The sequence below is a fragment of the Notolabrus celidotus genome, chromosome 3 (genome assembly GCF_009762535.1).
Source record: "Notolabrus celidotus isolate fNotCel1 chromosome 3, fNotCel1.pri, whole genome shotgun sequence".
In the NCBI taxonomy this organism is placed as follows: Eukaryota; Metazoa; Chordata; class Actinopteri; order Labriformes; family Labridae; genus Notolabrus; species Notolabrus celidotus.
The window spans coordinates 24,760,473-24,787,221 of record NC_048274.1 but is presented as its reverse complement, the minus strand read 5'-3'; the positions used below and the strand labels follow the sequence as shown (position 1 = coordinate 24,787,221).

At 40.7% G+C, this 26,749-nt stretch overlaps 1 protein-coding gene across 2 annotated transcripts in view; it reads left to right on the top strand.

Annotated features, from left to right (window-relative positions):
- Positions 1-26,749, top strand: part of LOC117809300 (MAM domain-containing glycosylphosphatidylinositol anchor protein 1) — a 241,093-nt gene that overhangs the window by 68,429 nt on the left and 145,915 nt on the right. For both annotated transcript variants that reach the window (XM_034678869.1, XM_034678880.1), the window contains one exon: positions 8,184-8,323. In XM_034678869.1, the coding sequence (XP_034534760.1) occupies positions 8,184-8,323 (140 nt within the window). The remainder of the gene's footprint in view (positions 1-8,183; positions 8,324-26,749) is intronic.

Below are 26,749 nucleotides of genomic sequence, written 5' to 3'. Positions count from 1 at the left end.
ATTCTGTGCTCACTGATTCTAAATACAATTTGGACTCTGTAGGTAGGACCAAGAGTTTAGTATGGGAAGTATTCTGGTTTGTAGACCGATTATGTATCCACAGTCTTGCGGTATGCAGGAAAAGCAGAGAGCAAATGCAATTAGATATGACAACATCCTGACTTGATGCTGCATCACAAAAACGAGTCAGCATTTTTATTTGCTGACTATTGATGAAAATTCTGCTGAAAATATAAGCATTAAAAATGTGTTCTTCTTATCTTGAGGACAGAAATGACAAAGCCTGCATTTTGTCATTTTATAAATCTGCATTACAATGTTATTTCAGTAAAAAAATCTATAAGTAAACCACAAGACTAATCACTGTTTACAGTGAAACTGTGACCGCCTCCCTTGCCACGTGAACCAAGAAATGACTTACATTTACACATATCCGAAAGAGTGACTTTTGCTTCGCTTATGATCTGAGCATGAAGTTGCTTCTCAAGTTGCTAATTGGGGTCTGTGGGTCTGTGAATATCAACGATTTACCTCTGATCTCAGATTTATTGGAATCAATCAATAACAGGCCATTTTATATAAAATGACGGCACTAGAGCGCCGCTTTAGTCTTTTCATAAACAGCCCATATGGCAGCTCCAGTTGCAGGGAGCTCTCTTGATTCTGCCATTATGTCTGTGTTAAATTAACAGGATGATGTATTGTCATTAAAACAAGAATTTAAGAACTTACAATGTTCATGGGTAAAAAAGATGAGCTTGCTGTACTGCCACCGGCAGTGGATATGGTCCCCGCAAACCCACTGGCCAAAGGTGTTGCGCCCGGCAGAGACGCAGCTGCGCACAGAGTCACTGCAATGGCACTGCTTTTGGGGGAGCATTACACAACAGCGACCGCAACTAACCGCACGGAAATGGAGATTGAGAACTTTTTACGGGAAATTATCCCATCTCTGGATACAAAGGCGACAGACTGATGGAAAGTAAATGCAGAGAGAGCAAAAAAGTGGACACTGAGTCGGAAATAAATTCCTATTTAGTTCTCTTATTTCAAGAAATCCACATGTTATAGTTTGAGCCAGACTCTATGACTGTACATTTGCAGAGATTATTTTTAAGATCCTGCTCCGCATGTTGATGTTCAGCGTGTTGTATAATTTATACGCTTTTATATGTTCTGTGCAATACTGTCAGTGGTATGCACTATGTTGCTGTTCAAAATAAAGCTTTATTATTGAGTAAACAACGCATTTTTTAAATTGGTTTTGTCATAGAAAAAGTCTAAGTTTTTTTTTACGATTAATTGATAATTGATCATTAACACTTGCAAAGATTGATTAAAGAAAATGCCTAAAATGTACATCCCTAGTGTTGATGTGATGCTTTGTGCTGCTAAGCAACAAAGAATGATGGATAGATGCCTATACACTATATACACTATATACACTATAAATGAAATGATAATGCATATGTTAGGATGTGGATACAACCCTTTTATTCAACCAAAATGTTTAAAACAGCATGTAGCTACAGCAGATACTTCTAAAAGTTACTGAGACAAAAATATGTGTTAGATGATATATAGAGCAGGGTGGACTGCTCAGTTTGTGTGTTGATGATGATGCAATGTATGTTGGTATGTCAGTGTTGTGCGTAAAGGATTACGAGAAAAAGAGGATTGTGTCTGGAGTTGAACAGGATGAGCGCACTCTCTTTGTTTGCATCATTCCTTTGGTTTATTTTGGACTGAATCTCCTGTTGAGGAGCCTCCCTCCATCCTCCCTCTGGCATGTCTCTCGTCTTCGGCCGACTAAATCCTCCTCCGTCTTTTAATGTCTTCTGATTATTACCATCAAGAACTCTCTCCCACTGATCTCTTTTCGATTGCCTTAAAAATCCCTGATTACATTAATCCATCTTTCAATTTTTCCTAGTCTTCTTCTTTCTCTCTCTCTCTCCCTCTCTCTCTCTCTCTTTCTCGCCTCTACTGTGTGGCTCTGCTTCAACTTCTTTTTCTTACTTCATTTTTTTGCTGTCTCTCTTCTCTCTTAGTTCCTTCCATGTTTCTGTACTTTTATTCTGTTTTCTGTCTCCCTCCTGCCCATACAGTCTTTTCTCTCTCCTGCCTCTCTCCCTTCCTCTTTTCTCTCTTGCCTTTATTTCCTCCTCCTCTCTCTCAGCCTCTAGTTGATCAGACAGTTGAAGCAGCCAAGCTGCCGGAGGCGAGAGCAGACAGAGGAGCCGCTCTGTCCGACCTCCCTCCCTCTCTGGAGAGGCAAACTAATGTCGACACGCCAATAAGCTGTAAGGAGACAATTATTCACCATTTATATCAGCTCTCTGTCTTTCTGAGTTAGCACGGCCCACCTCTGGAGCCCCGCTCTTATATCCCACATTGCTTTTATTCTTTAGTGGTTACGTTTTCATTGATTGACAGGGATTTGCACTAGGGAAACTGCAGCCTTGAGGTTACATTTTGCGTCTTACTGGAAGATCATTGGTCAATACTGAGCCGTAAAATCTGACAGAAGGAAGCATAAATGAGACATGATCTCCCATCACACATAAACCGCTTTCAATGTGCCCTTCTGCAAGGCACTTAACCTCCAGCTGCTGCACTGGATGTGCTGAGTGCCCAGCAGATAAAGACAATAATTACACAAGGCAGCTCTGCAACATATATGTGTGTAAGTATCAGAATCTAAATCTCGATGTTAAAGTGAAATCAGTTCAAATGTCCTGTTTTCTCTACTTTGGAGGGTATCATGTAGAACAAACTCATAGTCACAGCTTTCAAAGGCACTTTTTTCCCCACGTCACTATTTTTCTTCCCCTTCCAGCACGTGCACAGAGACAGAGATACACAAAGGTCAAGAGAAGAGATAGAGAAGGACAAGAGGACTTAACAGCAAGCCTATTTACATCTAGGAAGTTAAGAAGAGAGGATATTGTATCTGTAGATGTTGTGTTTATGCGTAGCTTTTTGTCTTTGGCAACATGGATTTTTAAACATGTGTTTTTTGTGTGGTGGGTGTGCGTTTGCAGAGAAAATGGCTCTATTATGCTAAAGAGGTAATGGAAAGAATGAATGATTGACTGCTTTGTTGATGATGTGAACCCAACAGTGCATCAAGAGCATCAAATCTTGAATTCAAACAGGGATTCACACATACACCAAGTCTGTCACAAACACACACACAAACAGAGGAGACATATATGCGGTAGGCAATATGGGAAGCATACCATAACCACCCTGGCTCATCATTTATTCTTTCAAACAGACACTTTCAGAAAACCAGAGTCAAACAAAAGAAAGCTGACTGTGTTCAGATGTGAGATACAGCACAGCGCAGATATAAAGTTGTATTTCAGGAGATCTTAAGGCTTATTTTGTCATGTTTTCTTGGCACCACACTTTTCTGTGAGTACTTTTGTGGTGCATTAATCTACCTGACATACATATTTTAAGCGGTTCATACCAACATTATCTTTTTTTGTCTCTCTTTTCTTTGCTATTTCTTTAGAGTAAAAAGTTATGGTAAAGTGAAAGAAGGATTAAAATGTAAATATTTGTGACCCAGTACCTTCAGCTAGGGGCGTGCGATATGACGATCTTAGACCGTGAAGGATCAGAATGTGATGACGATCTGCCAAAGCACAGAGATTGTAGAACTGGCTGTAGTGCATATTTTATCCCTCGTTGTGCCGTGTCTGTGCCTTAAGTCTGTGTGCCCATGCACAGCCGCATCCAAACTTGATCATACCATCATGTAAGCACTATAGACACACTGATGAACCAATCAGAGCGAGCTGTAGGCAGTGTCTTGTTTTTTTTTATCCCCCTCCCCTTTTCCCCCAGCTAAAGGCTGATTTATACTTTTGCGTTGAATCAACGGCGTACCCTACGCCGGGGGTCCGCGTAGCTCCCGTACCTATGCCGAGGCCTACGCATGTAGCTGACGTGCACCTCCTCCAAAATGTAACTCCCCGTAGAGCCGACGCGGACCGCAAGCTCTGTGATTGGTCCGCTCGGCGGCTTTGTCTTTCCCGCTTTTACAACACTTCCGGGATCCCGGACATCGGCCGCACATCAGCCGTGTATTTCATCCCTTCCTCTCTATTCTTCATGTAATCATGTCTGTATGATAAACAGCAACATGTATCAGCTGTAGATTAACATAACACGCTCTGAAACTCTGTGGAAAAGTAAACAGAGATCGTAGCGGGACGGGAAGCAGGCGGCCGGCTATCAGAGAGACGAAGTATGTGGGGCTCATGTCCGCGTCAGCCCCTGCGGCGTAGGGGAGACGCAGAAGTGTAAATCAGCCTTAAGTGAGAGAAAGCATGGCTGCTAATGAAAGTGAAAGTGAGGAGTTGGTCCCTAAAAGAAACTCCCAAAGTGACAACGCAAACAAAGTTTGCTAAGAGAAGGTCTGCACCTCTGATGGAAACACAACTGACCTTATTTAACCAACCTAAGAAAAAAAAAGGCAAGGAGACCGGTGTCGTGCCTCCATCCACACAGGCAAACAACTTTGACACAGGCATTTGATAAGGACACTCCGTATGAGAAAACAAGTAAGCGCTGGAAAAGATGTAACTGAAGTAGTAACGTTTTATCTTGCAAAGGACATGATCCCCAAGCAAGTGTACACCTTACTTTAATGTTATGTTTAAGTTGTTTTTCATTTTGAGTTAAGAAAAGAAAAAGACTATGACTAAAATAACTTGAAGTTATGCATGTCAATATTTTTGTTTGATGTTAATTGTACTTGGCAAACGTGTTCGAACAGTATCCTGTCAGAAATTATCTTTTATCCTTTTATCCGTTTAAGGCTATGATTTTAAAGAGGCAAATTAGTTTTCTTTTACTGGCAATTGACTTGTAAAATAGTCTTAATAATCTAAATGAAAGAATCGTGATAAAATTGTGATCGTGATTTTGCCCCAAAAAAATGGGGATATGATTTTTTTTTCATATCGCACACCCCTACCTTCAGCTATTAACAGCTACAACCTTTTCTGTGTAAGTGAACATGCAGAGACATTCAAAACCTCTTCATGTTGATCTTGATTCTTACGTCAGTGCAGCTACATCTGATGAAGTTGAAGGCTCAGGTGAACAGGCCGCCCACTTCCTTCCTGTCTGCTCTGTGATAACAGATGTAGAGCAGAGTGAAAATTTGCTTTCCCTGTGAATCGATGCTAATCACATCATTGTGCTCCCCCGTCCCCCCTTTCCTCTCTCTGGGGTTTCACACTCCTCACTGGCCTTTTCCTCCTCACCCGCTGCTTCTCCCGCTCTGTCTGTGTGCCTCCCCTCCTCCCTTCTGTCTCCCTTCATCACAGAGGAGGTGAAGCCATCTGAGGCTACTTGCACGCAAGCCAGACCTCCTCATGGGTCAGCGCTGTGCACACTCAGATGTTGTAGTTGTCGCCACTGCAGAGATCCCCCATCATGCATCTGTCATCTCAGAATTCTGGGGTGCTGTCACAGCTTGTCGTAACTTCAGAGTTGTAAACAAAACCGGAGAGCAGAGCTTTTGGTTACAAGATTTGGTGACGTCAATGTGATGATGGTGCTAGACAAGAAGCTTCCCGAGATTTTGGTTGTTACAAAATGTAAATACTGTGATATATTTAGCCACTCAATGATTGGAGCCTCTCAGGTCACTCTAAGAGTGCTGGAGTTTTAAAATCCTGACTGATTCAAACCTGGCTCACAAATACTCTTCCCTCTAATCTCAAGCATGCACGGCACAATATACAAAAAAACCCAACAACAACGAAGATGCACCACTCAGTTCAGGAAATTATCAACATTATTATGTGTGCCAGAAGCTGTGACTTACTACCTCAGGCATTGATGTCAAGTGATGTAATGGCCAATCTAATGTAAACAAAGCAGAATCAGAATTCAGCTTGCTGTGGCTATGCTTTGCAGTGAGAAGAACAAAAGCAGTTGGCTGAACAAGTTTGTTTGAGAATGCGCTTGGGGAGACATAAGCTGTCTGTTCCGAGTTCAGATTGTACCTGTTAGTTTCCTGTCAGCCCAAGCATGCTAGCTATATTTAGCCTCAGAAGCTAAAATGTTTACTGTTGCTTGAAAACACACTGCAACCAAGTTTGCTCTACTCTTTTACTCCTTCTCTGTCGTGTTGGATGTTGTGGTAATGCATTGAAAGCACAGATGTAATCATGCATATTTAAAACCCCTTGTATCATCATGCAGTCTGTGGGCTGTTTCAGAGTTTAAAGGTTGAATCTCTAGAGTCTTCACATTTCCAGATTATCAGATAGTTGGTTTGGATGAATCAGGTGAAAAACAGTTTGAGCCTCAAAGCAGTCAGAGTTTGGTCTAAGGTGTTTTCTTTCTGTAAGTCTTCTTCAAAACCCTGTTAACCTTGGGACACCCAATCCTGAAGTGTAAAACTATCTACTCTTGATGCATTCCACTTGACATGCTTTGCCTCGTGCTTGCTGTGATGTATCGGAGTGCCATAGCATTGGCCATTGTGGATGACACGTCTCCTCTTGCATATGTGCTTCTTTTTACTGCAGCAGTTTACCAGTCATTCATCACTTTATCTGACATGCCTGCAAACTGATACCATAGTGTGGGGCACAGATTGCATCAAGAACTTGAAACCGTTTTGTAATGTGTTACATGGATTAAAAAAATGTGTTATGTACAATTAAAGTACTGCTTTTTTGAGACTTTGTTGGCCAAAGCACGCTACTGAATACAGGGGCTATAGTCCTTGTTGCAGCGGTGGCTAGTTCGTCTCCCGGCCGATCGACCATTTCCTGCAGGTCTTCCCCCACTCTCTACACCCCACTTTTCCTGTCTCCCGTCAGCTGTCCTATCCAATGAAAGTGAAAATACCCCAAAATATAACTTAAAAAAAAAAAAAAAAGTACAGATTTTACAGACACCAAGCGGCAACCTCCAGTCTCAAACTATGAAGCCGATGCGGAAGTGTTATAAACTGCAATACATCAAGAATCCGCTTGAGGCTGGCTGCAGAATCACTGGAAACTACATAGACATGAATGGGAAAAAGACAATCTTTGCAGCATTAATAAACATGTTTACAGCCTGGTTCAAAAAACAGCTTGGCCCTACGAAGCTCTGTTCTGTATAGATGCCTCTTCACGGTTCGGCACGGACGTGGTTCGCGGATCGGTTGATGAAAAAGAAAAAAGTTGCGCATGTTCACGTGATGACTGCATGTTCAATCCACATAAGACCAGAGGCTGTCAATATGCGGGCCGCGGGCCGCATCTGGCCGCCTATTTGTGGCCCCTGAACTGTTATTCCTTCACTCTGTGTTTACCGGGACTTGTCTCCATGTCAACGATACGCAGACAGGCTGTTACTGGGTCACTTAGAGTCCACTGCTGTGAGTGCAATTTTTAACTTTCACTTTGGATTATGGAGCAGTTCGCATATTGGCACTTTGCCAGCTGTAGGACCCTAGAATCCACAAAAACGGTGTGTTCCAAGTTTGCAGCTCAAAGAAAAGTGGACGTTGGAAATCAGCGATTGAAAAAAGAATGGAGTGAAACTTTTAAAGTTCCTCTGCTCCTTCACTTGCCATGCCATGAAATGCAGTGAATGAGGCAGGACTGGGCCTACAGATGGGGTGCTTTGTACATGCAGTAAATTTTGAGTTGAAAGTTGTTTTTATTTAATCGGCAAAGTGTTTTACAAAATAAATGGAGGACGAAGTTGTATTTGTCTTGTCTTCCTTCTTTTTTTCTTTTTTTGCTGATCCGAAAAATGATCCGATCCGTGACTCAAATCTGTGATACGATCCGAACCGTGAGTTTTTTGATCCGTTGCACCCCTAATGCCAACTGTACAATTATTGTATTGCACAAGTCAGGAGGACTTTATATTGCTACATTGAGGATCACTTTTGACCTTGCAATGGAAAGTATAAATATTGTGATAAACTTCTTTGTCTCCTGCAACACTTTTTAAAGTGAAAGTTTATAGGCTTTGTTTGTGCATATGCAGTATGGAGTGAAGTGTTATTTTTATTATCTGAGTCATGTTTATGAGCACTAGTATTACATATACACCCACAACAGTGACCTTTTTTTTTGAAGTGAAGATGTTACTAAATATGTCATTTGTTTTCTCTCCATCTCTCAATGTTTGTGTCTGTGCGTTCACAGCTCCAGCCAACGCCCAGATCGTGCATTCAGGCGCTGCGTGTAATGTCAAGGATGATAACATCAGTGAGAGGATCTACACCATCAAAGAGGGAGACACACTAGTGCTTCAGTGTATTGTTAAAGGACATCCAAGACCACAGGTACGTTCTCAAAACAGGTGTATGTGTGTGTGTGGATTGTTTTACATATATATTGATGTGGATCCTGCTAACTGGAGTGACATTCACTGAGTGAGCAGGTAGGTTCAGAGACTCAAGGACACTTGGACAATAGTGTTTTTTCTACTGGCTCTGTCAGCAGTCCAACATGCTGCACTCTCTGTAATCACTCTGATGGCAAAAGATGGATGGATGGATGGATGGATGGATGGATAGATAGATGGAGCTTTTCCAACGCTTGGCTATATTCATGTTTCAGTACATGACAGTTTTTGTTCTGTTTTTTATTCAAATGTCTGAGAAAAAATAAGGAGAAATACACTTCCACTGCTGTTTGGCAACTTAATGATGTGGCTTGTAAATAGTTACTACCATGGGTACATTTTTTGCTACATCAATACCACGCATCAATCAACACTGTGTACACTGACTCTACACAAAGTTGAGCGATGGGTTTACACCTCCATCTGTTGTACAAATTTAGAGTGACACCTGCAAGCTAGTTCAGGCAGGCAATTGGAGCTGCCCCTGATTTCACACTTGACATGTGTCATTCTCACGATCACCTGACAAACAAATCCTCCTGGTTCAGCAGTCTATCTAAGCTGCAAGATATCCACTCTCTCTCTCTCTGCTTTGTCATCACCTGTGCTGCCCTGCATCAGTGCTGCACTCAAACTTTCAGCCATACCCCAATCTAAGCATCAACCTGCAGGCTCCAACTGAAGAGTTTAAAGTTCTAGCTCATCAGGAAATTTAACTTTGGACCTGAATAGGGTTGCAAAATTCCGTGAATTTTTAAAGTTGGAAACTTTCTATGGGAAAAATGGGAATTAATGGGAATAAACCAGGAATTTACCAAATTGAATTTTGGTTCTTAATAGGGAACCTAAATATAGTTGGTGAAAATATATTTTAGCATAATCCTGACTAAAACAACCAGATTGCATGCAGGTACAGTTGAATATATATGCTATTCCTCAATCACATGCACATAGCACACTACTTACTGCAGGGCTAGTTAGACCACACCCCCTACATGCACTGTGCATGCCTCCATCACATGCACAGATGATTTCTATGTTGGATGGATGTCTGCTTATAACAAAACAAATATTTATGCTTGGATATGATACCTTTCCATTAAATTCCCATTAATTCCCATACACTCCCATAATTCCCATGGAAAGTTTCCAATTTGGAATATTCCCAAAATTCCCCAGCTTAACTTCCAATGAAAACTTTCCGGAAATTTACCATACATTTTCCGCCCCTTTGCAACCCTAGACACAAACCAGTATGCTAAAATTCGCTGTATAGACAGAAACTGTGATTTTACACCATGAGCCTGTTGTCAACATGCTGGTGACTGCAAGGACCGCGGGCTGCATGGACACATTATTTTACTAGCATTAATCACTAACAAAAGCAGCAGTGACTAGTGTACATTATACGTACAATACATCTATGACTCACGTTTATAGTGCCACTGTGTTTGTGTTGGTGCTGAGTCACACAGTCGCCCCTTTGATTCACCTTACAGTGGCACTAAATGGAAACACATGGCTGCCTTCAGTGTCCTCAGGTGGTCATCGATGAAAGTCCACTCCTATCTGAGTCTTCTGTGTTATAAGTGACACATTCAGAGTACTTAAGGAAAACACAATACAAATTATGTTAATGAATAAAGCCTTAGCTCTGGATTAAGAGTAAACACTTCTGACTTAAAGGTCATGAGTTTAATTCCCCACATAACTTGTGGCTAAACATGCCCTGCCTGCTGCGAGCTGTTGCATTTGACTTACAGTTTTCCTCTTCGAAGGCTCACTCTTCAGCTATAGCACGTAAAAATAAAGTGCATAAGGCAAGAATGATTATCTAAGAGCAGTTATAAATACATTATTCCATTTATAATACATCATCTGTCTAGTTCGACATGTCGCTGAATGTCCCTCAGTCTTCTTTGGCCACACAGCAACAAGTATAGAATAACATATGCTCTTACACAACAGGCTACACATACTGTGTTTGGATTACAGCTGTTTAATTGGGTTATAGGGACCACTGCCTCTGTGCTTTTATAAAGACATGTTCTACATATGAAAGTATTTGAGCACCAAATACACATGCAAACAGGAAGCAGCACACATCTGGTCTCCTGAGTTGAAGTCCAGCAAAACATTTTTGGATGAGGGTCTCTCTCTCTCTCTCTCTCTCTCTCTCTCTCTCTCTCTCTCTCTCTCTCTCTCTCTCTCTCTCTCTCTCTCTCTCTCTCTCTCTCTCTCTCTCTCTCTCTCTCTCTCTCTGCGTGTGTGCGTTCTGACGTAGATAGATGCAGAATAAACTAAAGTGACTGCCGTGGGATTTTGTGTTTTGTGTATATATATGTGTGGGAGTGTGTGAGGTGAGAAAAGCAGTGTTCCTCACGGGTGCATGTCCACTGGCATCACATCATCATGAATAAAACAGGGCCTGTGTCGAGGCCTTGTTTTCTTCTGTTTGTGTCTAAGTGTGTGTCCAATCTGTGTGTTCATGTGTGTGTGTGTAAGAGGCATATGTTTGCGTGACTGTGAGTTGCACACAAATCATTTACACGGTGCTTCAATATCTGATTACAAATAGAACAGTTGACCTGTCCACACTTACTGTGGCTTTCATTACTCTTTCATTTGATCAGTCTGTCTTTCGCTTTCTCTCTTTCTTTCTGTCTCTGTTAAACACACACACACACACACACACACACAGACACACAGACACACACACACAGACACACACACACATACACACACACACACACACACACACACACACACACACACACACACACACACACACACACACAAATACATGCACTCCAGTTTTTTAGGCCAAGTTCTCTGAAACAAATACAGAGCAACTTTTAATAAAAAAACATATTTTCAACAGCGTAGGAATAATAATCATTATAAAAATGTTCTCTGAAAAACACACACTGCCCAAGTTCATTCCCCCGGAGCAGTTCAAAGATGGAGGAAATTGCGTCAGTGATTGCTTGTTCTTCGGGTCGGAGGTGGAAGTCTATTTTGAATAATGATCACGTTGGCCACATTGTCAGAATATGAAATGTATATAATGTGGGCACAAACAAGACTCCCACTGCCCCTGGCGAAAAGACATCGGTTGAGTAAGTGTGTACGTGTGCGTTTGTCTGGGTGAAAATATGCTTGTAGACACACTAACAAAGGCAGATAAAGACAAAGGAACAAGCCAAACATTAAGATGCTGAGTTTTAGCATTGAAAACATTTCTGAAGCTTTGTGCCCTCAGATTGGAAACCGAGATTAAGACAACATATCTTGATTAAATCAGCAAAGTGAGTGTGTAAAGGTCAGCTCAAAATTCTCAGTTCAATTAAAGAAAGATTTCCAATGTCAGTCCATAAAAGCTGGAGCTTGAAACTGTCAAGGTAAATCCGTTGAAAGAATCATGCACAGCCAGAGTTCATTACAATCTTGTGAGGTTTTTTCCTTCAATCCATTGTCTCCCTTCTTCAACTCCAAGTAAAACCATGAAAAGTATGTACTGTATATACAATCAAAACACTTCGTTATTTACAAGTCAAGAGTTTTTAAATAAACACTTCTTTCAATCAGCATTTCAGATATGCCCTGAATGTATTTTGCACAGGGAAAGTGGATTCTTCATATTATGCTGAAGAAAACAGTCTTCCATCAAGGTCCACAAGCACAAATGTCATCACAAGATATAGTTATTAAATGTCATGTAAGATGACAGCTGAGATATATATCTCTTTTTAGGTGATGAAGACAGTGGGGGCCTGATTCTCAAAAGGATTGTGTGGCTTTTGCACCAGCTAATCTTGTGCATGAAAGCTGTTAAATGCACCAAAAACTGTGCTGTGGAGCAAATAGTGTCTCTGTGCGCTGGTGCGGTTTCCATATATTGAAATGAGGCATCGTGCATTGGTTTCCATGAACACACAATCCACAAACACCAGCCCTGAAAGTCACGTGCAGTTCTATCAGACGCATTTTCGGTCCGTCTCCCCTCCATGCAGCAGCAAAGCCGATAGGTTTCACTCTAGTCAATGTGTTCCACTGGCACTGTGTGTTGCGTTTCTGTTCCGTCCCAGCTCCCGCAATCCAGAGCCCTCTGCAGCAGATACTCAGGGCTCCTAATTTTTTTCCCGGACGCATCAATTCAAAATAGGCAGATCAAGCAATCCTCAGTCTCCAGCTGTCCAGGCTGCTCCATGCTGCTTTCTGAAAACGCAGCTAGTGGGTGTTGATGGACGAGGGAGCACAGAGCCAAACCGCAGCCAAGCTGTCATGCAACACACATGCAAGCAGTTGAAGTGCCAGATTAGTGGGAAATTTTTACCGTCTGCTGAGAGTTGGTGGCAACTGTGCCATAGTATTTACAAGAGATGGTATACTCAAACTTTGTACTGATCATGACAACAATTCCACCTCTGGAGGACCTCAAGATGAATTGTTCGTAAATGCAGTCAGCCTAAATCTTGAACGAGATCTGGAGGAGCTGCACTGGGACACTTATGAGAGGACACTTTTGTAAACAGTGAAAGATGTACCAAATCTGTAGAGACCCAATTTCATGATCAGACTTTGTCATGGCTCCTCTCGACTCGCCATTTGTATGTGGACAGACTTGAGTCCCATCAGGATGAGAGCCCACTGCACAGCTTCATACAGCAGAGAATGGTGATGCTGACAGCTTATATCCAAAATCAGACACGGAACAAGAGCAAACTGGGGCATATGCATGCTTTTGATGCATTGTAAAGCACTTCGTAATGCAGATTTTGAAAGTGCTCTATAAATAAAGATTATAATTATTACTGTGACTATTATTATTGGTATTATTATTTGCACTATGAGAATGAGATCACAAGACAGATCAAATAACAGTCACAATTGATGCCTGAATTTTGGGCAAAAGCTATATCACCGGCTGGAGGAAACACTGCATCACAACTGGCAAACTTTACTGTTCACTTGTTGATTAATGTGCCAGTAAAATCATGTCAAAATGGTAATTGTTTTCCCCTCTGTTTTTTCTGCTAGGGTATTCTGTTTAGACATAAGTGACATATATGAATATATATGAGAAATTCCTACAAAACAATCTTTTTTTCTTGTAGGGCCAGATACAGGCTTATATGCAGTGATAAATACCAGACATGTGAGACAAAAAAAACCCTTCAATTTGTCATCAGACTTATAAAAAAATATTCCTGGTAATTGAAGGCTTTCCATAGTCCCTGTTTTTTCCTAACTTTTATCAAAAATGAATCAAGTAGGAAAGCTAGTAAAGGTAAAACCCAGGAAATTCTACCTGCCAATAAAGCAACAATTTCCCAGTCTGCGCATGTGTCAATAAAGATGGATACAAACAACACTAGAAGTCAGCACATAATGACAATAAGGTTTTTCAGTGAGGGAAAAATGTGCAGGAAAAGGCTGTCAGGTAGAGGTGGCATTTCTACACTCATCCACATGCAGGAAGGGAGAGAGGGAGAGACAAAGATCAGACAATAGCAACACCATGAAGCCATGTAAGGACAATAAATGAGAAATTGAGCGATGAAAGATTATGGTGGCACCAAAGGAATAAAGACAGAGACAGTGATAAGAAACAAAGACAAAAAGATAAAGAGGAAAGATCAATTCAAAGTCAAGATAATCATGTCAGTGTGTATATGTTAGTTTGTGTGTGTGTGTGTGTGCGTGTGCGTGTTTATTTCAGCTTACCTACAGTACTTAATGCATTACCACTATGTCCATGTAGTACAAGCAAACAGAGCATATGTATGAGCATTACAGAAATCAAAACCTGAGAATGAATTTCTAGTAAACTGTAGAGGCTGCTGCTTGCTCACTAAGAGGTTTTGACTGCTCGACCTTTGTCACTTGTCATCCCCTATCTGTCGGCCCGATTTTGCTGTCACCCTGTGCTGGATGATTAAATCTAAAAAGACACCAAATGTCAAAATTTACAAAAACTGGGTATGGAAAAAGTCACCCACAAAAAGCAGGGTTGTCAGATAAGCTCCATGTTCTCAGCCTGTGAGCACAGAATAGATTAGAGTTAAATAGAAGTAAACAGTGACCTCTGTCCCAGTGTGTTGTGCTGGAGCAGCACACTGCAGCATTCTGCAGTCAGCCCCATTGGGCTTACAGAGTTTCCACTGCTCCATCAGCTATATTGATAATCTGATCCCTGTCACCCCAGCTCTCCTTCAGCCATCCTTACAGATTTCCATACCTCCTTTTCCTCACAAAAACAAGGACTGTTTCATCATTACACAAAGTTGTTGTTTACTGATGTATTTCTTTGTCCGACTTCATGTCATTATGAGCAGAAATCACAGACTATAAAGTAGGGATGACCACAATTAATCGATTATCGATTAATTGATTGTTAAGAAATTACTTGAAACACACATTTTTACTATCAATTTTCCGTCACGTGGAACAAACATCATGTGGTCTCATATTACATTAATCTATCAGGGAGATATTTTAGGTTTAAAGCATGTTTCGATGTGAATCAGTTGTTAAAGGTGTTGCGCACAGCGGAGACACTCAGCTGGGGGCTGCGGCTGCGCGTCAGGTCTCCACATGCGTTTTTTAAAGAGGATCAATACAAAACTGCTGCCAACAATGACACCGACACAGAGGTTCACAACTTTAAACAGGACAGTTCCCCACCTTTGGATACGAAGGCAACAGACAGGTGGGAAATTTAGGTACGCTATGTTTGCAGACCAGCAACATCAGAGCCGCCCGAGCTTTTCTGCTGCTGGTCTGATTATGACCCGGTTGCGCTCCCACCTGACACCTGACCGCGTACATGTTTATTTTACTCAATAAGAACGAGTAAGCAGAAAACTGGACTCTGTGAGTCTGAAGTACTTTTCTGTTAGTATTATGAGCCTTCACTTTATCAGACTAAGTCTGTGGAGAATATTTCTATGAGCCTGATCGTTGATATTCAGTGTGTCAAACATGTACCCGTATTCAATCCCGTCAGTGATTTGCATTTTGTTGCTGTAGAAAATATAATTTAGGGGGAAAACAACGTATTTGGCTTTGTTTTTGACGTAAGAATAATAATGTTTTTTTTTTTAGCAATTAATCGATAATTGATCGTTAACATTTCCAAAAATCGATCGAGGAAAAAACTTCAAATGTACATCCCTACTATAAAGTCTTCATACTATTCTCCTTATATTTGCAACACTTTATATAGAGACAAAAGAGACAGAATATACAAACCAGGGGGCTTTATTAAAAAGCGCTGTATCATTGACCTACCGTGCAGGGTCTGACAGCCATTCACGCCTCAAAAATATATCTTCATAACTCGAAATGAGAAGGTGACTTTAGGCATGCTTTGTATCAGGACTGGGCGATATATCCAGTTTTGAAGACATGACGATATTTTTTCAAACAAGAAATTGGGTGATATGTTTCTTCCTTAGAGCCGCCAATTGGCCTATTTTTCTTGTTCCTCTTCACCCTGACCCATCTCTCTTTCTCTGAGCAAAACCAAAACTCAAAAGCCTGCCCCTTGCCACTCACAATAACAAGTCCTGTGTGCAGCAACAACATGTAGTCAGTGTAAAAGCGAACCAAACCACATGAAAATGAAACATTGTTGCTATTTACATCCCCAATAACACCAAGTCCCTTGGACTATCATGTGTGAAAACAACCTAGTTCTGGACATTGGGAATATGCAGTGACCTCAAACAAAAAGATTGTGTTCTAAAAAGCCATCAGTTCTAAAATCTTTGTAGTACATTCAAGGCAAGGTGGTGAAAGGATAACTCCTGACAGGTTAGTCAGTTTGAAAAAAAAAGTACGGTATTAACCCCAATTTTTTCTTCTTGAAATATATCTGAAAATGTGGGATTTTCTTATCTTGTGGGTTTTGACTTTTGAGTGCTAACATTCGTTCACATGAATGTGAGTGTACCTCTCATGACTGAGGCCAGCAATCACTCACAACTACAACACCAGGGAGATGAAAGACGGAGAGACACAGTGATTGTCCAGAACAAAGTGTCTCTAACGTAGGCTAAGGTAACCAATAACTGAGCCACTTATGATGCTGATTTTATTATTAATGCAGCAGATATATTAAACAACTGTCAAGAGGTTCAAGAAATATGGTGTCACAGAGTGTGGGTCTAAAGATGGCAAACCCAAAAATACTGTCTGGTTGTGTTTAGAAGTTATTGCGATCCTTTCTAAAAGTCCCCTCACTGGACATACTGTTGCACCAACACACTACAGTCATAAAAATGTGATAAACAGCTCTAACACATGTTTGACATTCTGAAAAAAAGAGAGCAAACCATCAGGTTTCCGCAGTTTTTCTTCACCACCAAGATACTGCTACAAGTTGCAGGATTATAAAATACAACATGCACAACTTTTGATGAAATGTATAAATCAAAATAAAGAAAATAATAAATTCCACTTGTTATTGGGGTGGTATTATTTGCCATATTGCCCCGCCCTGATCAAAAGACTTTGAAAATGAAGTTTGCAGAATGCACTCTTGTACAAAAGGCTGGGTAAGTGTAGGTGTGATAGTTGTATCCACTTTGGAAACAAGCTGTACTCATAAATTCACACAAAGACAAAAACAAAAAACATAGCAGTTGAGCAGCTTATAAAGTGAACTGTGTCTTTTTTATATCTGGGAAAAAAAAAAACCTTGCTCAGAAGTTTGAATTGGCCTCCAGCTTTTGGCAGACACGAAGTATTCGAGTCTTCAGGCTGCTGTGTGATTATTTATTGATGTACTCCAGTTTAGCGTAAATGTCCTCATAATGCTCTCTGTTTTCAGCCTTTAGAGAAACAATACACTAACAAATGTGTGCCGACAACATTTGAATACATTTATTTGATAAACAAACCAACTGCAGAGCCGACCACACTGAGTCTTTAAAAACATTAAAGCTCCATATTTTTTAATCCCTGTAGCTGTTTCATAGTAGTTCAGGATCTTTTATCTGTCTCTGACTTTGCAGCTTTGGGAGAGTGTGGCTCGTGTCCCACATTTTGAAGGCTCCATTTAAGATCATAGGAATATGATGTATGAGTTCTGATTGGCAGTGGATTTTTTCAGCTCTTTCAGTCTACAAGTATTACCAGGAAAGAACTTTTATACTGTGTATTATTTTTTAATGCAAAGGCCATTTTGTTCCCAAACTTAAATCCACAGCGGCTCTGACTGAGATGATGTAGGCCTTCACTCTCTTTCTCTCTCTCCTCTCCTCTGTCAAAAGAAGGAGGATCCAATTTGGCCATGTGAGGCCAGACCAATAAATATCTGCTTTACTGAGAATGAGTCTGATTGAGGATTTATCCAATCCTTTATCAAGACTGATTGTTTACCTTTGCAGGAGCTTGATTGGATTGAAAAGGGAGCTCTCGCCCTGATCCATACAGAGGAGAGAGGAATCTAATCATTTCACTTTCCGTCTCTCCTTCTTTGTCTATGTCCCTCATCTTTTTTTGTTGCAGTCTGTTCCCCTCATATGGTCTCTTTCTGTTCCTCCCTCTGTCGCTCTTACGCTTCCTTTCCTTCACCAAACGTCTCTTCACATGTCTTTGTTCTCTATGGGTTTTTTTCATCCTTGTCTTATTTCTCTCCTCGAAACTGATCTTTTCTTCATTCCCTTTCCTGCAAATATTGGCGATTGTTTCTTTCTCTGTTTCTTTTAAGCTCTCTTGCTCTTCTATCTTCTCTGCACTTCAGACCAACCACAACAGGATGTTTATCAAGTCACAGTTAGTCCACCTTTGGGAAAAGTCGTTTTTCTTTGAATTTTTTTTTGCAAAAAATCCCGTAACAGCTGGTTATAACAACACTGTTACTCAGAAAGAAATGGTGTGCAGGTATTCCAAGATAATTGTGACTTACTGATATCCAGTGATTCCTGGTTAATGCGACTTATTTACACTTTTCACATTCCAGTTTGGTTGCTGTTTTGGTTTGATAACTTCTTCATTTTAGTTTCATCCAAAGATCTGTGGTGATTCCTCTCTTCAAAATAGTCACATCAGTTTGATGAACTGCACAGGTATGCTTAGCTCATGGGTATCTCAGACTTAAAGTTTGTAATTTATTATTATTTTTTCAGTTTGACAAAGTGTTTATAACTTTAGACTTTTCAACTAAGCCATCTGAGAGATTTTAAAAGTTAATTCTGTCATCCAAAAGCCCAGTGGTGGGCTGTTTTTGAAACGGCCTGCTACATACTACCTACGTGCAGTAAGCAGTGCATACTGTGTTTGAAGGTAGTCTGTACTATGACTGTTCTGTTCGATCTGTTCTGCAGTAAGCTGGGCCAGGTGTAGCTGGATTTCTAGTTTTGGAAAGCAGAACGGCCAAGCTGATAGCAAAACTGCTTCTTTAGCATCCACTTATGATTTCAAGAGTTAAGAAGTAGTTTATATGGAATTTAATAATTTTCATAGCACCGAATAACAAGGTTCACCCCGCCACATACAGGAAAAAAAGAAGAAGCGGAACGTTATCGTGGTGCATTGTGGAAAACAGTACTCGAGGGACACTGCTCAGATACATACTAAGAAATGTTCCCAAATCAGTAAAACATCCGGGTAGTTTTGGCATACAGCAGATTTTTCTCTTGTTCATATACTCCATACAACATACTCAATTATTGCCAAATCAGAACATACTGCTAGTAAAGTAAGTAGTTTCAAAAACAGCCGATGTGTTCATCTTCACAATGATGGCAGCAGGAAGCATGAAAACGCTAGGCAGCTGAACCATGGTGTGCCAGAATGGACAAAACAGTGAGCGCTAAAAAAAAGCCTGAGTAACTTAAGATGTTAGTCGCATCCTAATTCAGGTGTCTGCACTGACAGCCCAAGTTTCAAGCATTACAGTCATATACTTTATAATCAGGAAAACATAACAGCTTCCATAAAGTGAAGCCAAAATATGTGGAGCCCCCCCTGTTGATTACCTGCAGTACAGGTCATGAAGCCTGTCTCCTCCATTGAAGCAGATAGGACATAGGTCAAACTTTAAAGGTGACATATCATGCAAAATCGACTTTTTAATGGTTCACTACCTGAAATATGTTTCCCTGGCATGTCTACAAACCCCCGAGAATAAAAAGAACCATTCTGCCCCTGATCTGATTTCTACACCTTTCTGTGTGTGAAACGAGCCGTTTCAGACTTCCATGTTTTTGTTACGTCACAACAATATCCGGTCTGTAATGGAGTCAGAGCTCGGAGCTTGTTCAGCCCATAGTCTGTATAAAATACAACTCAACTCATCCCTCGTTTGTCATTACCTGCACAAATGTGTGGTAACAAGGAGCTTAGGAGGGAGGCATGCTAGTTGTAGGCTGTCTTTATAAACACAAAGGTCAGTTTTACTCCCCATGTGTACCAAGACACACGTCGACATACTGACAAATAAAACAACAAGAAACACAAAATCTGTGTCCAATGGTTCAGAAAGGTCCTGCTGCCTTTCTGGCAAAGGTCGGTTTTACTCCCCACGTCTGCAGATTTGAAGATCTAGTGGATGATTTTTATTTATCATGGATAAGTGCTAGCGCTAGTTAGCATAGCCACATAGCTACATGTTCGTAGCTGTGTACCAAGACACACGTCGACATACTGATAAATAAAACAACAAGAAATACTAAATCTGTGACCAATCCTTCAGAAAGGCCCTGCTACAGGCGCCTCTCCATCAGGATCAGATTCTAGATCAGATTTAGAGGGTTGAAGTAAAGCGATCCGTGAGCAGCCGTGTATATTCAGCCAACATGTAATCATTAGATCAACGTGCTGGAGAGCCGAGCCCACATCCACTTCCGGAGGGGGCGTGGTCAGAGGGAAAACAGACTGTTCTGAGGAGGGCTGAAGAAGAGGGCTTTTCAGGCATGCCAAAATCTGATTTCAAAGTGTTTTTTTGAGCATAAACTTTAAAGACATGTTTTTGGGGACCTCTTAGACCAATATATATTGATGAAAAAAGCGTGATATGTCACCTTTAAAATTGGAATACACGTCAGATGTATTGTTCTGAAACATGGCTTCAGTCAAAGTTATTTCTCATCAAACTGACTATGTAACAATATACATTTTTCTAAGAAGTATAGCTTTGATTAGGGACATGGAGGTGTGTCCTCCATATACAGATTACAGCTCTGAGTTCCAAGCAAGTGGGAAACAGGCTGATGCAATGATCCGCAATGATTTCCTTCTTCTTCTGGACTGCGGGAGGCCTCATCAACCCCACTGACACTAACTTTTATCCTGCCTCATGTATGCTACATGTTGCATAATCAACTCAATATGTTTATTACAATTTCTTTTTTTCAATGTTTTCGGATCTTTTATTCAATTTTTCTATTTTACATCAGCATTTCTCAGCCTCCGCAGTACTCGTAAATCTAATTTCATAGTCTGTTCTGTTATTCTGAACTGAAATACCAAGACTAATTCCTAAATGGCATTAAAACCTGACTAGTTTTCTATAATGTCCTCCTGCCAAGCATAAAGATTATTTTTCTGACTTTATAAAGACTTCTCAAAGCAAGCAAAGACAAGAAAAAAAGTGACACAAGAAAAATGTCAGTGTTAGAGGTCACCTAGAAGGTGCTTGTAGCATCGCTCAAGTTAACTCCAGGGACAGCCGGGCTTTTAGTTAACAAAGCACCGTAGTCTCACTCACAAAGCCTTTCTTGTTAGGCATACACACGTAGGGGCACGCACAGACACACACACACTCACACACTCTCTCATGGCTTCTTCAAGAACACAATAGGAGAGTAAATGGTTTTTCTGAAAGTGATTCCTACCTCCTTATTATTTATTCATGGGGCTGCTGGTCATTGCAACCTTGAGATCACTGTGTGTATGTGTGTGTGATGAATTCTATAAGAGAGCAAAAAGGTAGAGAGAGCCATAGAAGGGGAAAAGAAAGAAGCTGGGAGGAGGGAGATGAGGGCTGCGGTCTGGAATATGGGTTTTGGATTTCCGTCCTTGAGGGGTGAGTGGAAGGCGATCGATAGTGAGGCTGAAAGCGAGGCTGATCGGGTGGCAGCACGAGGCTGCACAGGCACTCAGCAGGAACACGACCTAGACACAAACAAGGTCACTGCATGACCCCTAACTGGACAGGGAGATATAAAGAAGAGGAAGCAGAAAGTAAAAAAAAAAAAAGAAGAAGAGCAAGGAGGGTAGAAAAGGGTTTGGAGGGCTCAATAGATGGTTGCAGGGGAAAAGATGTAACTTAAATATATTTCATTTTGTTGGGCTCTCTTGGTGAAAAATCAAACATGGCAGCAAAAAGGAGGACAAAGAGTGGAGAGAAAAAATTTGAGGAAGAGCTACGAAAAGCGAAGATGAGAAAGAGATATCTATATATACTGTATATATTGATATCATGTAAAACAAGAAGAGCAAGTCATATCTGCAGACAGGAAAATCTTTAAAATCTATTTCAAGGCATGTGTTCAAAAGAAAAAAAGATCATATCTTAAGACATAACTTCTACCCACCTGAAGCAAAAACACACAATGTCACACCAACAACCAGTGTTTGTGTCTTAGAGTATGAATGGAAATAAGAACTAAAGACAGAACAACTAGAGGTGAAAGACAAAGACAGAAGAAAGGAAAACATATAAGGCTAAATGACTATAAAAAAGTGTGGCAGTGTAAAGCATATGCCAACCTCCAGTAAAAGTTAAAGACATTCCTACAATAAAGATCTTGAATAACATACGTCACTCAATGAAATACTGTGTTACACTTGTTGGCATTTATCCAATGCTTTTAACAGTATTGACCCTTCTGTTGGGCGATGTTTCTGACAGTCTCCAAAAACTGTTGATTGTTTTGAAAATGATGTACATACAGTAGTAGTAAGTGGTAGGATGCAATGAGTCCAAGTTGATGGTCTTCTTTCTAGCTTTTTAGAGAAACAAAACGGTGTTCCTCAAAGGTTCATATTAGGTATTAAGTTATTCAAAATGTATGCCAGTAATTCATGTAGAAATGTTACCCCCCAGAAAAGGTTTTGTTTTTACGCTGACAATACCAAAAATCTATTAGGGTTATTTTTGAGCTGATACTGACAACCGATAATGACCTGCTCCTGGAGCCGATACCGATAAGATTATTTTACATTACATTTATTAATTTAAAGTTAGTAGTTTATGCATACCTGACAGTACGAACAGCCATTTCTTCATTCGACCACTGTTAACTGAGCACACTTGCTGGACCAATGTCACAAGTCCATATTTCTGTGGTTGCATCACTAATGTTGTTGATCAGGCTGTTAATGTGTGTAGAAATCACATCAGTCAGGGCAAAGAGTACCAAATATGCCGTTATTAGCTGGCAAAATCCGAGGTCTTCTGCCCTTGATAAAGGTGGTTTGTCAAGTGCTTTCAATTTTGTGATTGGTCAGTAATTGCTCTATTTTTAAGTTGGTCTTAGGGGAACTTTCTGCAGGTCACAAATTCTTGCAAATTCTTGCCGTTTTGGCATTTGGTGTTTTGTGACGCAACTTCTGCTGCATAGCGTTTCTTCAATACATCTTTGTTGCGATGATGCCTTTTCAGGTGATTACATAGATTCTTTTTACTGCCAATATTCTGGTCCCATTCCTATTCCCATTGTTGGATCCATATACTGTATATGATGCATCCATATTTTCTTTGACTCCCTACCAAGGTTGGTTAACAAAGTACAAGCTTATTTTGATGCTGTGTAGAGGAATCCTTGTAAATTAAGACTCATTCTTTGTGCCAACAAAACAAACTGGCTGAGGTCAAAGAAGACAGTCGAGGATGGTCATCAGATTTGACTTTACACAATGAGGTGATTGAAAGCATCCAAAATACCTGGGATTTTGTGTGATGTTAGATGTGCAATTACTGTTTGTGATGTTCTTTTATGTGAAATGTTCCTGCTATTGTCTTGGCAAGGTCTCCCTCGTAATGGTTTATTCTTTTGAAATAAGCTGAAAGTAAAAAGCACCATGATAAAAAAAAACGTTGGGATTTGTGTCTTCTCTGTTTAGTCTGACCTACGTTAAGAATACATGTATGCTTTCAATAGAAGACAAGATTGAATATCTACCTATGTACAAGGTGTGATGTTCAAAAGGCGTGTAAGTGTTTATATAGTGTTATGGAAAATGATTCTGTTTATAAGCTCCTAACAAGGACTTTCCCATGAGAAGGCAAAACTCCCTAAGTGAGGAACTTGAGTAAAACTGTTGTCACTTTCTTTGCGGTATCTTTAAGTAGGTTGAATTGCTTTGGCTCTGCCTTAATGAAGAAGTGTTTGCATAAATCCAGCCAACTAATCAACCTTTTCACTGCAATCACTTATCCAACACTTGATAAAGGTAACGGTAAAATGTAGCTTTTGTGATGCAGCTTGGCATCTCTTCAGTTCACACTTTAGTTTAAAAGGAAATTGGAATAAAACAGGTCCAAACTACTTCAGATGCTTATGTGAGCGAGTCTTTGCATCTGTGTCCTTGACTACTTGAGATGAGAGGGATCGAATTAGATCTCAAGAAAAACAAAGAAAAAAATATATAAGTTGGTGATGAGTCTGGGCGAACGACTCTGTCCTGGACTCCTCTATACCTTTTCTGTATGTCTGAGTGTCTCTAGTGTGTCTGCTGCCAAGGTAACACACTGTACTGTGCAAACAAGCCCCCCTCCGAGGCCCAAAATAATAAAGACCATGTCTACAGGTTTCAATGTCTGTGCGCTTGAGGTGAAAAGAAATGGAGGGACAAAGTAGACTGTCTATATTGAATAGTGGCTAGACAGAGTGAGAGAGGAGGTATTTTAACATTTTATTTTATAGACTTGTATCTTAAGTACTGGCCTAATAAAAGTTTGACTAACTCAACCTCAATAATCATCACATACTGTATGTATGTGCTTACTTGTTCCTTTTTTGTTGTTGTTGTGACGGTTGTACATTTAATGTGTAAGGGGGTCAACTGCAGCACTGCAGCTGCTGATAGGACCTGGATTTGGATGCTATACAACTGGTGCACCTTCTTAAATAAGAAGACACATCATTCATCAAAACAATCATTTTTAGCTGCTACCATGCCTGCACTGAGAGCACCTGTTCTTGATAGGAGAGGAGGGGAATTTCCTGACAGAGTATGCAAATATCCTCCAATAACAGTCTGGCTGAACATTCACTTCATATTGTTTGGAAAACCAATCAATTGTGGAACACCAGAATTTACTTTGGTGCTGTCCAAACAGGTGTGGTAGTACTCCTTCTGAAATCACTATCCAATCAATTGTGGATAGATGCTAGTGGTACAACGGATCATCGTTGATCCGTGATCCGATGCCTCTCCACGGTTCGGCACGAACGTGGTCCGCGGATCAGTTGATGGAAAAAAAAAAGAAAGAGTTGCGCGTGTTCACGTGATGACCGCATGTTCAATCCACACTCACCCATCAAGCGCAGCGGTAGTCATGGCAAGTGAAGGAGCAGAGGAACTTTAAAAACCTCCTGCATCTTGTAAGTCACATGTATGGGAGCATTTTGGTTTGTCTGTGAAATACAGTGAATGCTGAATGTGCTTGAGCCACGTTATGAAATTCCGTCACACACCCACTAACACCAGAGGCCCTCAATAGGCGGCCCGCGGGCCTCATCCGGCCGCCTATTTGTGGCCCCCGAACTGTTATTCCTTCACTCTGTGTTTTGGTCGGGTCAACGCATGTTTACCGGGACTTGTCTCCATGTCAACGATACGCAGACAGGCTGTTACTGGGTCACTTAGAGTCTACTGCTGTGAGTGCAATTTTTAACTTTCACTTTCGTCAATGGAGCAGTTCGCATATTGGCACTTTGCCAGCTGTAGGACCCTAGAATCCACGAAAACGGTGTGTTCCAAGTTTGCAGCTCAAAGAAAAGTGGACGGTGAAAATCAGCAAACGAAAGAAGAATGGAGTGAAACTTTTGAAGATCCTCTGCTCCTTCACTTGCCATGCCATGAAATGCAGTTAATGAGGCAGGACTGGGCCCACAGATAGGGTGCTTTGCACATGCAGTAAATTTTGAGTTGAATGTTGTTTTTATTAAATGGGCAAAGTGTTTTACAAAATAAATGGAGGGACAACGTTGTCTTTGTCTTGTCTACTTTCTTTTTTTCTTTTTTTTTGCTGATCCGAAAAATGATCCGATCCGTGACTCAAATCCGTGATACGATCCGAACCGTGAGTTTTTTGATTTGTTGCACCCCTAATAGATGCAGGTGTTTCCTTGAAAACCTTGCATGAGGATTGGGTCATACACAGCAATACATACATAACAAGCTTAAGGCACTGGATTTCAGAATTAAAATAACCTATACCAACTCTTTAATTCCTCTCAGAATTCACAGCTGTAGTTGTGTGTTAATGTAAAAAATATCTGGCTCTTCTGTCGGTCAATCTTTGCAACCTCTACAGATACTGTCACCAGATATCATGCTGTTCCTTGTCCTCCTCTCCTTATCAGTTTTTTCATTACTCAGCATCCCAGCATCATCCTGCCACTCAGCAATGACATCATCTGCTCCTCACACACTCACAAACACACACCTACAAAAATGTGAGAGCTCAGATTTCGCTGTACCATGCCATGCTTGTGCTAATCATTCATTACTCATTACAAGTAACACATCCAACATAGGCGGAGTGTGTAAAGTGGCGGCTGACTCGGCTGCTGACGGCTGTCAACACATACGGGCCGTTTGGAGAGAGCTGCTTATGTCGGCTCAATCCGTCTGCCCGGGTTTGATCTGCTCTGAGTGGAGACATCTGATGGTCAGAGGAATGATGAGCGAGCACTTGAAGTGATCCCAATGAGTTGTAAAATCAAATAGGACAAATGAAGAGTGCAACAGTTTGCTATACAAAAAAAAAAAAAGCATTGAAAAACTTCTATATGACTTCACAGATTTTCTGCAACACCCATGACGTCATGAACACTGAAGTTAAATGACTTTATCGCATATGCTGATGATTCCACTGTTTCCTGTTATCCCATCGCAGCCTAAGTCTCACATTACAGAGGCAGAAAGAGCGATAAAGGCATCAATATTGTATGACAAGGTTAGAGAGAAGGATGGTGTGTTCAATATCAATGAGTCAGTTTTATTGAGCTTTCTGCTGTGTGTTTTCTGCACTAAAGAGTGGAAGGTGTTTGAACCTAGCATAAATACAGAAAAACAGCAGACTGGAGTCAGCTGGTGCTCAGTTTTTCAGACACAACATTGTATGACATGTTGAAGCTGATTGATGGGAAATTAAAACAAGCTGACAATAATCACGCTA